The sequence below is a fragment of the Lemur catta genome, chromosome 3 (genome assembly GCF_020740605.2).
Source record: "Lemur catta isolate mLemCat1 chromosome 3, mLemCat1.pri, whole genome shotgun sequence".
Lineage (NCBI taxonomy): Eukaryota > Metazoa > Chordata > Mammalia > Primates > Lemuridae > Lemur > Lemur catta.
This window is the reverse complement of record NC_059130.1, coordinates 116,399,671-116,414,448: the sequence shown is the minus strand read 5'-3', so window position 1 is coordinate 116,414,448 and position 14,778 is coordinate 116,399,671. Positions and strand designations below refer to the sequence as shown.

The following is a 14,778-nucleotide window of genomic DNA, read 5'->3' as shown; positions in this document are numbered from 1 at the left end:
TGTAGACTGTGACATAGGGAACTTAAGCAGGGGGCTCGAGAGAAACCATGTGAGGAAGAGGGCATTTTACATAGGGTGGCCAGAGAACTCCTCACTCGGGAGGTGGCATTTGAGTGGAGAGACAGAGGTAGTAAAGAAGTAGCCAAACAAAAGAGACAGGTGGAAGAGTGTTTTCAAGAAGAGGAACAGCAAGTACAAAGGCCTTGTGGCAGGAAGTGCTCGGCACAAGCCACTGAGGGTGGGTGAGTCGGGGGCGGGGAGGGGGAGACAGGAGCCCAATCCAGTCTGGCGGGGTTTGAAGGTCATGGCAAAGAAGTTTGGATTTCATGCTAAGAGTAATAAAAAGACATTGATGGGCCCTTGGAAATTCTAATTACAAAATATTTCAGCCAATCAAAAGAGTCTATATATGTGAATTTTAAGGAATAATATAAGTAAACACCCATGCACCCCTTAGTGTTCCCCTCCCCAATACCATTCCTCATTCCTCTGGGACATAGCTATTTTCCTGAATTTTAGTATATAATCTTTGAATTTCTCCCTAATACTACAAAAATAGAGCAACATATGGTTTTGGACTTCATTTCAATGGAACCATGCTGTGCGTGTTCTCCTGCTGTTTGCTTTTCTGTTCAACATTATGTTTGTCAGAATCGTCCTCACTGGTGCATGGAGCAGCAGTTCCCTCGTTTGCACTGCTGTGTAATATTCTACTGGGTGACACCGTTGAGGTTCATCCTTTCTTCTGGGACATGACACTGTTTGACTTTCTAATGTTGAAGCAGCCCTGCATTCTTGGGGTAGGGTCACCTTGACTGTGATGTAGTATCTTTTTAAAAAACTTTATTGGATTCCATGTGCTGATATTTTGTTTAGGGTGTTTGCTTCTGGGCTAGTGGGTCAGGCTGGCCTGTCGTCATTCTTCCTTGCCTTGTCCTTTTGTGGTTTTGGTTCAAGGTTATACATTCTCCATTAAATGCTATGGGAGTGTTTTCTCTTGTATTCTCTGGAGCACTTGTCTGAGACAGATAAACCCATAGAAGAGTTTGATAGATGTCAGCTGCCATATTGTCATCGTTCTGCAAGCTACATTTTTTTATACAGAATTTTGGCTTCTTTTGGGGCCATTTGGCTTGCACATATACCTACCCCAACTCCCACCCTTTCCCCCCAAAATACAAAGAAAACACATGCCTCCCCCATGTGTACCTCAAATTGAAATGCTCACAGCTTGCTTAGAAAGATGCTGTCTGTGGTTTTTCAGAGGTAGATCCTTAAGTCAAGATTTTAGCATGAAAAGTTGCTTTCAGGCCTCCCCTGGGTCTCCCCAGATAACAACAAGTAGGTACCTCTGTAGCCAGTTAACAGTTTTTCCTTAAGAAAAACCAGGTATAGGATCACTCACTTCTCCCTTAGGGCCTCCTCGAACATGGGCAGTGCTGGGCCCACCTCTGGGGTCTAGAGGTGAGTTTGGCCAAGCTGGGCCCAGGCTGCCCACTGAGGCTGCTCCGTTTTAGGGACATGTTGGAAGCTATGTGGTCCAAATCCTCTAAGCACAAAATTAGCTTCTTTCCATATTTTTGAAAGGGAAAGAACACCGTACTAAATATAACGCGGGTGCCGTCCAGGGTCAACAAGCCAGAAACAGGCTGCACCGCGGCCAGCTGCACTGCAGGGAGCGGGGTTTGCACAGACCCCATGAGCCCACCAAGATCACAGTCTCCAAACAGAGTCTGACGAACGAGTTCCAGCTACCATTGGACACACAACCCTGCCATGAACCCAGAAGACAAAAATCTTTACTTTATGAAAGCAGCACATGGACATTTCTGTTTTCTCATTCTTATTCTCCCAGTAAGAAAAAGAAAATCAAAATCACCATTCATCCCACCACACAGAGAAAATAACTGTAAACACCACAGTATATATAACTTGAGTGATTCGAAACTTAATATGATACATTAAATAGTGTTTCTCACCCTTTTCCCCCATCTCACCCCCACAAGGAGTCATTACAGACATTCTTTTTGAAGTACACCCTGCCTCCATGAAATTGTCACGCCGAGGCTACACTGTGTCCCTGTTTATGTTCTGTGGCTCCATGCAGGGCCACAGACCATTGTAATATCTAAGATTTTTTTTCACCCCATCCCTAAGAATCACTGTTTGCCCCATTGTGGGTGATTTCATCCCACTGAGAATACAGGCTTTAAGTAATGTTAAATAACAAACTTTTTTGTCAGTAAGAATTTACTGTGTGCTGCTGACATACTGTTCTAGGTGCTTTATGTAAACGTACTGGCTTACTTACCATAACTCACCTATAAGGTGGATACTAGAGAGTTTTTGTCTCCCTTTTATAGTTGTGGAAACTGAGGCACAGAGCGATTAAGTAACGCAAGGTCACATGGCTGGGCGGGAACAGAGTGAGGATCTGAGCTCAGGCAGCCTGGTCCCAAGTTCACTCCTACTCGCCCCGCTGTGCTGCGTCACAGTAATACATTCCGATTGTAAAAGTTCAAAACAGAGAAGTAGAGTAATGGGTACACTTACGAAGCCTCCTTCGTCCCCAGAAGCCATCCTGGGCATCAGTTTGGAACATGGCCTCCCCTGGGGTTTTTACATACGTGTGTATATATAAAAATATATTATCTCTTTTTTATTTTAACATAAATATGATCATCAGACTTTTTTCCTATGTATACATCTGGGTATAGAGAATTTTTAAAAAATTAGAATGTACACTGAACATACTGTTGTTTTAACCTTGTTTGACTTTAACATGTATCATTAGCTGGTCGGAGACCATAATTTAGTAAGTGGGTGCATCATAGTTTATTTAACCAGGTCTGGATTGTTGACTATTGAAGTAGTTTCTAGCTTCTCACTATTATAAAGCCGTGATGAATATCTTTATACATAATTCTTAGAAGTTGGAATTACAGAGCCGAAGGGTATAAATATTTTTGAAACTTTTGATCCATAAATGCCAAATTTGCCATCTAAAGCAATTGTATGAAATTGCCTGTCCCAACAACCGTAATCCACACCAGGTATTATCTCCTGTTTTTAGTCATTATCAGGCCAAAAAATGTATTCATCCAGAAGTTTTTATCTCTGCCCGTGACTCTCATCTGGGGCCTGCCTTTCCCACATGCAGTGTACAGCAAAGCTTGAACTGAGATGAATGAGAGCAGGCAGGGAGCGGGTTACAGTGCCCAGATCACTGGTCTGATAAACACACCCTCAGGGTCGCAGGTACAAGGCCTGCCTGTCCTAAGCAGATGCCCAGGAAGTGGTTTTTTTCATCGCTCCTGCTTCCAGCACAAGCCTCTGGCTGTGCCCCTCTCTCCCCTCCAAGTCTGACCTTGTCTCAGGTCCATTTGGGGGAACTGATGCATTCCTAAGCCTGCCAAAAGCCCCAACCTTCCCTTGGCTGGCCATGAGTGACATGTGGGGCACAAATACACAGGGTATGGTACTGTTCCCAACTGATCCTACCATAGCTATCTGTAGTGGGACCCCTATTCCATGTCCTGCATACCACATGTATGCACATGTGTAAGTAAATATGAATGCACATGTGAGTGCACTGCATGCCCCGTACACCTGCGTGCATACGTACATGTGTGCTCGCACAGGCACATGCAGTGCCGTGCATTTCAGGGTGCAAGCCCAGTTATGCCCGTGCACTTCTCTCCCACAGAGGCTTTCGAATGCCCTGCAGCCCCAAGTTAGGACACCCTGCTGTCTAATCCTGCAACTCCTGTGACTCTCTTCCCACTTTATCATTACTCTTTATAGATTGTTATCCTGCTGTCCCGGAAGGCCCACTAATCCTTAACTTGCTCACCGGTGTCTCCCCAGAGCCTGGCGGGCTGCTTAGCAGGTAGTTAGATGCACAAGAAATATTTGTTGAGTGGGAAAAAAAGAAGGAACAGACTTCAAACTGATAAAGGATGTTGTCCCAAATATTTTTAGAGTATCTTTTAACAAAGTGGCCAGTTTCAGATTAAGCGCAGGGTTTGACAAGAAAATATCTTTGCAGCATCAGATTTCAAGCAGCCCGGTTAGTCGTCCTTTTAGAAGGATCGGAAAGAATGCAGAATTGAAAACAGGACCTTGCCCATCTAAACATCTATAAAGTCTTAACTGTTTTGCAAAAGTTCCTGTCACAGGAATAACTTATTGGGCAGTGGTTTAGCAAGGGGCATGGCTTATTCCTCCTCCTTGGTCCCTGGAAATTTCTAACCTAAACCCTTCAGGTGACTTTCTTCTCTGGCCCACTCTCAACCAAGTGGTTATAGAATCCCAGGAGCTCCTTCCCCGGGAAGAGGCTTTTGGTCCAGCTGAGCACAGGAGCTAAGACAAAAAATGTGCAGGCTCCGCCCCTTCAAGAAAAGGAAAACTCGATGTGGCTGCAGAGCAGCTTGTCTTGCTGAGTGGCTTCGTGTGGCCTCTGTTCATTTCCTTCAACGTTGAGTCCCTGCTATGTGCCAGGCTCAGAGATGATGAAAATGTGGTCACAGAAGAGAGACACTTGCCACCGTAGTTGTTGGGGCCCTTTGGGAGCACCTGGAAGGGGCGCCAGAGCTGGGGTGGTCCGAGAACTGCAGAAGTTCTGCAGGGGTGTGTGGAAGAAGGGCGGGGGGAGATAGAGTGGGAGAGGCAGGGTCCGGGGGAAGGCAGGCTGAGCATCAGTCTAAGGGCTGGGCTTTCTCCTGCAGGAAATGGGGAGCCATGGAGGGTGGTGACCAGACCACGGTGGGCTGTTTGGACTGGGTGGGACATACCACTGGCTGATGCCCCGTCCCCAGGCAGGTCTGTCACTACTGTCCATTGTGGTTCGTTCACCCGTCACTCACTCTCCTTGCCGTCTCCAGTGAGAACTGAGATGTGACTGCACTTCATTAAATTCCACAAAATGTTTGAACGACCTGAGCTCCGACCCCTCTGGCCTCCTGCAGGGAAAGGTCTGGCTTTTCCTTTTCTGGGGAAGGGGGTGGGCGGGTCGGGCTCACACGAGGAGCCGCACGCAAGACATCTGGAATGCACCAAAGGCGAGGCCGGGCCAGAGCCGGGGCTGCCGCTGCTGCTGAACTCCTGTAAGAGCGGGGCCACTGCTCCCAGAGCCTCTTAAATCTGAACTGATTTTTCTTTCTGCTCTTTCTGCTTTCAGACCTCCCCGCTGCCGCCGTCCGCCCAGGATGCCTCATGCTTGCTCGGGACCGTCCCTCGAGAGTCCGGCCGCCGTGTTCCTAGTGTGGCGCTAGAGATTGTGTCGAGTGCGTTGAAGGGGTTGCTGCGGCTGCTTTTATTTATTTATTTTCCTTGCCTGGACTGGGCCTCACCCGCCTCCCGCTGACATGATGGCCCAGTCGAAGGCCAACGGCTCGCACTACGCGCTGACCGCCATCGGCCTGGGGATGCTGGTCCTGGGCGTCATCATGGCCATGTGGAACCTGGTACCCGGGTTCAGCGCCGCGGAAAAGCCGACGGCTCAGGGCAACAACAAGACCGAGGTCGGCAGCGGCATTCTGAAGAGCAAGACCTTCTCGGTGGCCTACGTGCTGGTGGGCGCCGGAGTGATGCTGCTGCTGCTGTCCATCTGCCTGAGCATCAGGGACAAGAGGAAGCAGCGGCGAGGCGAGGACATGGCGCACGGCCAGCAGCCGACCACAGGGGCCGGGCCGCACACCCAGGAGGAGGACAGGTGAGGACCGACGGGCCCCTCCCCGCCCCGGCACACACTCACACCCTTCCACAGGGAAAAGGTTTTAGTCTACAAAGCTTTACCTTCCCATTTTTTTTTCCATTAAGCCTCCATAAACAGTTTATCATTTTACAGATAACTTTCTACTTCTCTACCAGAGTTTCCCAGATAATGTGGTATGAATGGATCCCAGGTGTACCAAGACTTTGACTCCCCCAAGGAAACTGAACAGGGCCTGGGGTGGCCAGAGCCTCCATGCTGGATGCTCGGCCGTTCACCCCAGTGTGCTCTGTGCATAGGCTTTGACTGGAAAAGGTTGAAAAGCAGTATTCTAGTTGACCAAAAATGCCTCCAACAACTTTAAAACATACGTTATAAATTGGGGAACATATGATAAAGGTCGATATCCTTATTATAAAAAGGGCCTTTCCAAATGAATATGAAAGATGAAGGCCAGGCGTGGTGGCTCACACCTGTAATCCTAGCCCTTTGGGAGGCCAAGGCAGGAGGATCACTTGAGACCGGGAGTTCAAGAGCAGCTGGAGCAACATAGCCTGAGACCCCCATCTCTACAAAAAATACAAAAATTAGCTGAGTCTGGTGGCTCATGCCTATAGTCCCAGCTACTCAGGAGGCTGAGGCAGGAGGATCACTTGAGCCCAGGAGTTTGAGGTTGCTGTGAGCTATGATGACGCCACTGCACTCTAGCCTGGGCAACAGAGCTAGACCCTTCTCAAAAAAAAATAGATGAACAAACACACCATTAGGAAAATGGACAAAGGTTAGGAATGAGCCATTCATAGCTGTTCAACCAATAGATGTTCAACCTCATTAGTCATGAAATGCAAACAAAATTTTTTTTTTTTTGCCTACCATATTCGCCAAGATAGCTCGTGATATTGAAGAGTTGTAGGAAAGATGGGTTGCTGATGGAGTGTGACTGACATAACTTTTCTGAAGAGTTTCACAATAAGGAGTAGGATTGAAGATGTGTGCATTGAGTCTATTCCTAAGAGTCTGTCCTAGGGAGACAGTCACACAAGTGCAAAGGAGTTTGTACCAATATGTTTATCAGATCATTTTAGATAGTGTTAGAATAGGAAAAACTTAGAAACAACCTAAATATCCATTCATCAAATTAAATTATGACCTATCCATCCCATGGAGTCCTATGCAGCCATTGTTGAAATATACTTGTCAATGTGGGACCATATCCACAACATTGACAAAAGGAGGTTGTAACATAGCATCTTCAATAAGGTTCTAATCACGTCAGATGTTGTGGCTGCAGGATTAGAGAGGGATTGGAAAGGTATACACCGGAATGCCAACAGTGGTAATCCCGGGTGGAAGGATTTGGGGTATTTTTGTTTTCTTCATTAGATTTTTCTGTGTTGTTTGAATTTTCTACAAGCATTTCTTATCTTTACAGCAGGAGGAGAGTTGTTTTTATTTTGGAAAAATTAAACTCATTTTCTGATAATAAAAGATAATACATGCTCTATTAGGGTTTTCCAGAGAAACAGAACCAGTGGGATAATATATTTAAAAGGAGATTTATCATAAGGAATTGGCTCATAGGATTATAGAAACCGAAGAGCCCCATGATCTGCCGTCTACAAGCTGGAGACCCAGGGAAGTGAGTGGTGTGATTCAGTCCGAGTCCAAGGGCCCGGCTGAGAACCAGGGCGGGTGATGGTATAAATCCCCGTCTCAGGGCAGGAGAAGACGAGATGTCCCAGCTCAAGCAGTGAGGCAGGAAAAAGGGTCAAGTTCCTCCTTTCTCCAACTTTTGGTCTATTCAGCCTTCCACTGATTGGAGCTGCCCCCCCCTCCATGGGGAGGGCAGCCTGCTTTACTGAGTCCACCAAGTCAGATGCTAAACTCTTCTGGAAACATCCTCACAGACACATCCAGAAACAATGTTCAATCTGGGCAACCCCCTGGTCAGTCAAGTTGACACATAAAATTAGCCGTTACACATGCTTACTCTAGAGAACTTGGGAAATATGGAACAAAGAAGGAAAATCAGTCACCCATAATTCCCCAGCCTAGCCGTGAGCACACACGAGTTCACCCCTACAGGAAGGTGAGAGGAACAGTGAGGTTCTGATGTTGGCCGTGGCCACCCCGCGGTAGGTGCTGGAAAATGACTCCCTATAAATGTGTAAAAACTATCCTTTTTGGTTTTATCTTTCAATAGTTAGATTAAATAGATTCAATAGATTAAAAAAGGCTAAGGACCTGATCTTTTCAAGGTTTAGGATGAACCTGAAAGATAAAATTACAGAATAATTTGAGATAACATGGAAATGTTATATTTCAGATATTCCTTCTCTACCTGGGGACTACCATTTTGCTTCAAGTTGGCAGCTATTTTGTACATTTTTGTGTTGTCTTTGGACAAAGGACCCAGCTGGGCATTGAAATAGCCCATGTGGCATGTTGTTAAGTGAGGAAGGCTTAAGGCAAAGGAAGTTTAACACCCAGATAATACAGTGTAGTGGTTCAGAGTGTGCTGCTCACTTCCTGCCCTTCCATTTCCTCAAGGTCTGACCATGTCACTTAAGCTTGTTATATCAGTTTCCCCATCCATAAAATGGGTGTAATAATAGCACTTAGCTCATAGTGTTATTAGGAATATGAAGTTGGTTCATATGTGTTAAAGCAGCGGTCCCCAACCTTTTTGGCACCAGGGACTGGTTTCATAGAAGACAATTTCTCCACGGATCCCAAGGGATCCCAAGGGAGAAGGAGAAGGATGGTTTGGGGATGATTCAAACACATTACTTTATTACATTTGCAGCCGCTCCCCAGTACTAGCATCACCACCTTAGCTCCACCTCTGATCATTGTGCATTTAGATTCTCATAAGGAGCCATAACATAGATCCGTCACATTCACAGTTTACAGTAGGGCTCGTATGAGAATCTAATGTCGCTGCGGATCTGACAGGAGGCAGAGCTCAGGCAGTGATGCAAGCGATGGGGAGCAGCTGTAAATACAGATGAAGCTTGGCCGGGCGCAATGGCTCACGCCTATAATCCTAGCCCTCTGGGAGGCCAAGGCGGGTGGATCGCTCGAGGTCAGGAGTTTGAGACCAGCCTGAGCGAGACCCCGTCTCTACTAAAAATAGAAATAAATTATCTGGACAACTAAAAAAATATATATAGAAAAAATTAGCTGGGCATGGTGGCGCATGCCTGTAGTCTCAGCTACTTGGGAGGCTGAGGCAGTAGGATCGCTTGAGCCCAGGAGTTTGAGGTTGCTGTGAGCTAGGCTGACGCCATGGCACTCACTCTAGCCCGGGCAACAGAGTGAGACTCTGTCTCAAAAAAAAAAAAAATACAGATGAAGCTTTGCCTGCTTACCCGCTGCTCACCTCCTGCTGTGTGGCCCGCTTCCTAACAGGCCACGCACGGACTGGTACTGACCAGTCTGTGACCCAGGGGTTGGGGACCACATGTTAAAGTACTCAGAAGAGTGCCCAGCTTGTAGCAAACGTAGAAGTGTTAGCTTTTACTATGTCTAGGACCCATTGTTTACAAGGCAGTGTATGTGGGCCCAGTGCCAACACGGGATTTGGAGTCCACCTTTTAGTGATTGCAGATGACTCGCGTGCGTGCTAACACTCTCCATGTCTGTGTTTGTCATCTTGCAGCCAGGAGGAGGAGGAGGAGGCCGCCTCAAGGTACTATGTCCCCAGCTACGAGGAAGTGATGAACACAAACTACCCAGAAGCAAGGGTGGTGGACCAGAACCCGAGGTTGAGCATCTCTCTCCCCTCCTACGAGTCACTGACGGGCCTGGACGAGATGGCCCCCACCAGGGCTGACCTGGAGACCAGCCCGGGGAATCCACCCGACAGGCAGAACTCTAAGTTGGCCAAACGCCTGAAACCGCTGAAAGTTCGAAGGATTAAATCTGAAAAGCTTCACCTCAAAGACTTTAGGATCAACCTCCCAGACAAAAACATCCCCCCTCCTTCCATTGAGCCTTTGACACCTCCGCCACAGTACGATGACGTCCAGAAGGCCCCTGACACCCGGCCACCTGACTGAATGGCCCCTCTCGAGCCGTGTTCCCTCCTGTCTCTCTCGCCCTCCACACCAACAGACAGTAACAAAGCCCTTCAGCCTCGGCTGAGCGGAGGGGCCAGCTATGCACTTAGCAGTTTGGATGGGGGGTGGGATTCTCTGTGTCAGGAGTGACTCTGATATTCCACAGAGCCTCGTGTGGCAGGTGCATCCAAAAGAGATGCGGCCTTGGAACCTGTGAGCCTGTGGACCACGTCAAGGGCACAGCACGGGCATCTTCCTCATCTTCCTCATCCTCTTTCTTCAACTCTGAATCGTGGACGACACACTCCTCTTTCCAGCTAGGAAAGGACACCTAGCGACTGGCTTAGATTGTGGTTGTTGCGTTTTGCTTCCACTGTTTTGTTTCAAAAAGAAAACAAGTGTTGTGTTTGCTTCCTTCACTGGAGTCCTAAACTGTGGGCAGGAAATAAGACTGAGCTTTGTAGAAAACACCGAAGCTGTTTCGTGTATCGAGTGGTGAGGCCCAGGTGGCGGCTCGCTCCGGGGCCCCTGACCCCGGCGGTTCTTTGAGGGCCTAAGGCCTGATGACCTTCAGCGTGTGATGTGTAAGATGACAGTCTTCGTTGGTCACTGTACTAGTCTCTTCTGTGTAACAGCAAAAAAAGAAAAAAAATGTAGGAAATGTTCTTGCCTAGCGACAGAGTTTTTATAATAAAATGTTTTATATGTAATACATTTGGGTACTGAATTACTTTATCAGCTTTTCCAATACTAACTTTCTTAGAGGAAAATATCAGTAATAATAGCTAATATGTACTGAACACTTAATACATGCCAAGTGCTGTGCTAAGCTTTTCACACATGTTCTGCCATTTAGCCTGGACTCAATTCTATAGGTTGGTTCACAGAGGCTTTAGGTTAAAGAAAGCACCCATGTCACACCGCTAGTAAGTGGCAGAGCTGGGATTTGAGCCCATGGCATCTGGCTCCAAGGCTTGAGTTCTTAAACACTCTACTGTGCAGCTCAGTATAAAGGGCTTTTCTAGACTTGGAATGAGGACTTGCACTCCGGAGATTGGAGGCTGTCCCCATCAACCCATGTGCCCGATAGAAAGTTCTGGTTGTTTAAACAGCAGCCTTCTAGGCATCCTTCCCACATCCCTCTCCTGAGAATTGACCAGGAGGGAGCTCGGCACAGCCTGTCATCTGCCCCCAGAACTGACTGTGTGAGCATGTGGGGTGGGTGAGCACGTCCTCCTAAAGGGGGAAGTCACTCCCCGTGCAGCCCAGGAAAGCAGTGCAACAGTGAGACGTGCCCAGGCCATCGCAGACTGCTGAGGACGGACAAAGGAAGGGAATGGAGACTTCTGGGGTCAAGGTCTTGACTGTGGAGTAGGTGGCTGGGAAGACAGACCCAAGCCTTCCTGGTGTTGGTGAGCATGGAGTGGGCCTGCCGGGAGTCTGTGGGGCCTGGAGCCTGGTTGGAAGAGTAATTCTCAGGTTCTGATGCTTCCTAACAAGCTCCCATGGAGAGGGAAGGGATGGCGATTGGGAAGGGGAATCACCTTTTCTCAGGATTGGCAGTGATGCCCAGAGTTCCGAAGTTTCACTTGCCTCGTGCAAATGCATTACAAAAGGGGGAGACGTTGGGATTGGCTTTGTGGCAGGGAACACCCAGAGGCCTAGTCTGTTTCCCAGCCCACTTCTGAGCCAACCCGTGCCTCTCCATGTCTCTCCTCACCTCATGTCTCTGGCCTGGGCCTACTTTTCTGTTACCCTCTATGCCTCTTCCCATCTAGATGATAAACAGGAGGAAAAATAAACGAGCAGGACAGCAAGATCCCAGCTGCATTGAGAAATGACTTTCTGGAAAGGCTCTCAATCTGGCTTCTAGTAGACACCTTTTGGGGTATTTGCCTAGTCTAGACCCTCTGTGGGGGAGAAAGGTTTGGAGCTTGTGGCGTGCTGAATGGTGGCCCCCAAAGATATCAGACCCTAATCCCTGGAACCCAGTGAATATAACCTTATATGGTAAAGTTTTTGCAGATGTGATTAAGTTAAGGTTTGAGATGATGAGGTTATCCTGGATTACTGCCAACCACAATAAGTGAGAGGGGAGATTATATACACAGAAGAGCAGGAGGCAATGTGACCACGGAGACGGAGATCGGAGGCTGCATCTACAAGTCAGGGAACGCTGGCAGGCACCAGAAGCTGGAAGAGGCAAGGAACAGAGTCTTCCCTGGAGTCTGAAGGGTTCATGGCCCTGCTGACACCTTGATTTTGGCTCTATTGTTGCTGATTTTGGACTTCCGGCCTCCAGAATGGAGAGAAAACAAATTTCTGTTGTTATAAGTCACCAAGATTGTGGTAACTTGTTACAGGTGTCAGAGCAAACCCATACAGGGCTCAATCTTCAGCTCACTTGAGACCAGCCCCCTCTTCAACCAGAATACTTTGTGGCTCTTCCTACAGGCAGGACTGCCATGAAAATAGCGTTTAGGACCCCTGATTGTGTCATGAGCCTTGCAAAATGACCCCCCTTCCTAAGTTACTATATTTTTTTGTTCCCTCAGACTTTACCAGTCAAGCCTAACATAACCAGACTTAACTAGCCTGGTCACAGGACTCACCATCTGTCACCAACAGCTGATTCTTGAATCAGACCACCTGAAGACCCTGTGACTTCAAATCCCATGCAGCCTGACCTGCATTTCTGCAACCCACTAAAAAAGCCTTTGCCCATAGTTGGGGGGCTGGGAGCACGGATTTGAGGCTATTTCTCCCAACAGACCTCTTTTATGTTAAAATTCTCATTTTCTCAATAATTGGCTCTTTGTGCAGTGAGTGACGGGACTTAGGCCAGACCCCTTTTTGGATTTAGTAACACTTATATGTATGGAAATGATCAAGTAGAAAATTATTTATATTACTGAGGATATATAATGGACATCTGGTGTATATTAATACAATATAGAGCATATGTTCACCTCTTTCTAAAACACAGGCAGAGAGAATGTTATCTGGAAACGTTAACTACAGGTTGGAGTCCTGAATAGTATCTAGAGAGGGAGGAAGCTCTCTGCAATGTTAAGTTAAAACCGCCTGTAAAAGCAGGGGACCACCTTCACTCAACATTCCCCAGTGCACATTCGTCCTGTTTGCTTATTAATTCAGCCCTATCATCATCATTCTCAGGGGTCTCTGTCTTTGGACTACAATTTGGACTATTTCTTAAATGAAAGGAAGGAAAGAGAAGAAAAGGGGAAAAAAGGGGAGGAGAGGCTAAAAAGGTAAAAAAAACAGAAGGCTCCAGGCCTTTTCTTTCCTCCCCATCACATTTTTGTTCTTAAGGTAAATATAAGAGGCAGAGATGTGTAAGAAAATGCAAAAAGCCATCCACGTGTTCTTGGGCCAGAAATGGCCCCAGCGAAAGAGCAGTCAGCAGAAATCTGCATGAGTTAAGGTTTTCTTAAAATCACACCCTGCACTCCCACCCCACTGAAAAGGAGTCGTCTCTGCAGCCACGTTGGTATCATGTGATCGCTATGCTTTCAGGTCACAGCTGATTGGACCTGGGGCCTGTGCACGTGACCCACGGAGAACCAATCAGAAGTTGAGCTGTTAGGCACGCCTCTCCCAGGAATCTGGTCCTGGGATCAAGAGGTCAGTTAGCGATGTGGTCTCGAGGAGTAAGTGACCGTTTCGGGGCTGTCGGGATGGGCCACAGGTGAGTGAAGCAAGGGAAGCTGCTCTTCCAAGAGAGAATGAAGCTAACTGCTCAAAGAGGCAGCCGTGAAAAACAATCCTTAGAGACAGCGGCCTCCTGGTGACTTTTGGGTCCACGGTCCGTGGGAAGCCCGGCTGTACTTCTGCCCTTCGGTTCCGTGAGAGATACTGTGTCCTCCCGGTACATCCCCCTTGTTGGCTTTGATCCTGAATTTAACTGAAATCCTGGAAGATGGGGACTGCCTTTACAGTGCTGGGCCCCTAGTTGATACTTCACACTGCACCTGTCCTCGATTCTGGTTTCTGCTCTCCTGGGACTGCTTACGGCTCCGACAAAGGGGAGCCACCGGCAGGTGATTGAGGCAAAAGCCGACACTGAACATGGCTGTGACTGCAGGGTGGAGCGTTGCCTGGTGGGTGGGGCTGAGTCAGCTGGATCCACCCATTCCACAAATGCTATTGAGCTCCTACTATATGCCAGGCGCTGGTTTGGGCTCTGTGATACAGCAGTGAAGCTAAAGCCCTGCTCTCCGTGGGAAGGGTTCTTGCTTGGGCACTGTTTCCCAAAGCAGGTCCTGTGACTTCGGGTGACAGCCACTCTTGGGTGATCATTCTGGCCTGACTACTTGAACGGGGTGCAATAAATTTGAAAGCTGCAGGGGTAGCCGTGTGTACAGAGAAAGCTGGTCTGCCAGAGGAGATGAATGAAGCACAAGGTCACAAACATCCCTGCACAGAAAGAGATTAGCTGCTTTGCGGTTCCTGGCTCTGGACCCTGGCCCACACCATGCCCTTTGGGGTCTATGCAGCACCCCTGTACGTTTTCAGTAAATCCTATCTTTGCTTAAGCAAGTTGGAGTGGGTTTCTGTTACTTGATGCCACATGTCCTGAGACGACTCAGTCCTGGATGGATAAGCATGAGATGGTAAAGCCAAAATAAATCCGCAAGTGGGCTGCAATACTGAAAATGGGACGCAGCTGTGTCGCTGGAAATGGACAGATCGATTGAACCACAGGCTCTAAAGGGCAGTACACGAAAAGCCCTGCTGAGGATTAATGGGCTCATTTCTTGCCTTAAAGGGCCTGACAAGGACCATTTAGCTCCCAGGATGAACCGTGCTGAGTATTCCGGTGCAGAGTGATGAAAGGACAGCCCCGATTCTACCTGCGAGTGTGGAGTGTGAGAGAAGCACTTTCCGCCTAAATCCTGGTCTCTTCACCAGCAAGACGGAGGTTACGAATTTTGCAGTGAGTACCTGAGACAACACAGATAAAGTGCCTATTTGGTCCCTGGC

At 47.9% G+C, this 14,778-nt stretch overlaps 1 protein-coding gene across 7 annotated transcripts in view; it reads left to right on the top strand.

Annotated features, from left to right (window-relative positions):
* TMEM51 (transmembrane protein 51) overlaps positions 1 to 10,475 on the top strand; it is a 50,872-nt gene extending 40,397 nt beyond the window's left edge. For 6 of the 7 annotated variants that reach the window (XM_045548672.1, XM_045548670.1, XM_045548669.1 and 3 more), the window contains 2 exons: positions 5,180 to 5,713; positions 9,375 to 10,475. In XM_045548672.1, the coding sequence (XP_045404628.1) occupies positions 5,367 to 5,713; positions 9,375 to 9,774 (747 nt within the window). In that variant the 5' untranslated portion in view covers positions 5,180 to 5,366 and the 3' untranslated portion in view covers positions 9,775 to 10,475. Of the gene's footprint in view, positions 1 to 3,202; positions 4,974 to 5,179; positions 5,714 to 9,374 lie in introns of those variants that run through there. The other variant, XM_045548673.1, reaches the window with a different exon arrangement.
* The last annotated feature ends 4,303 nt before the right edge of the window (positions 10,476 to 14,778 follow it).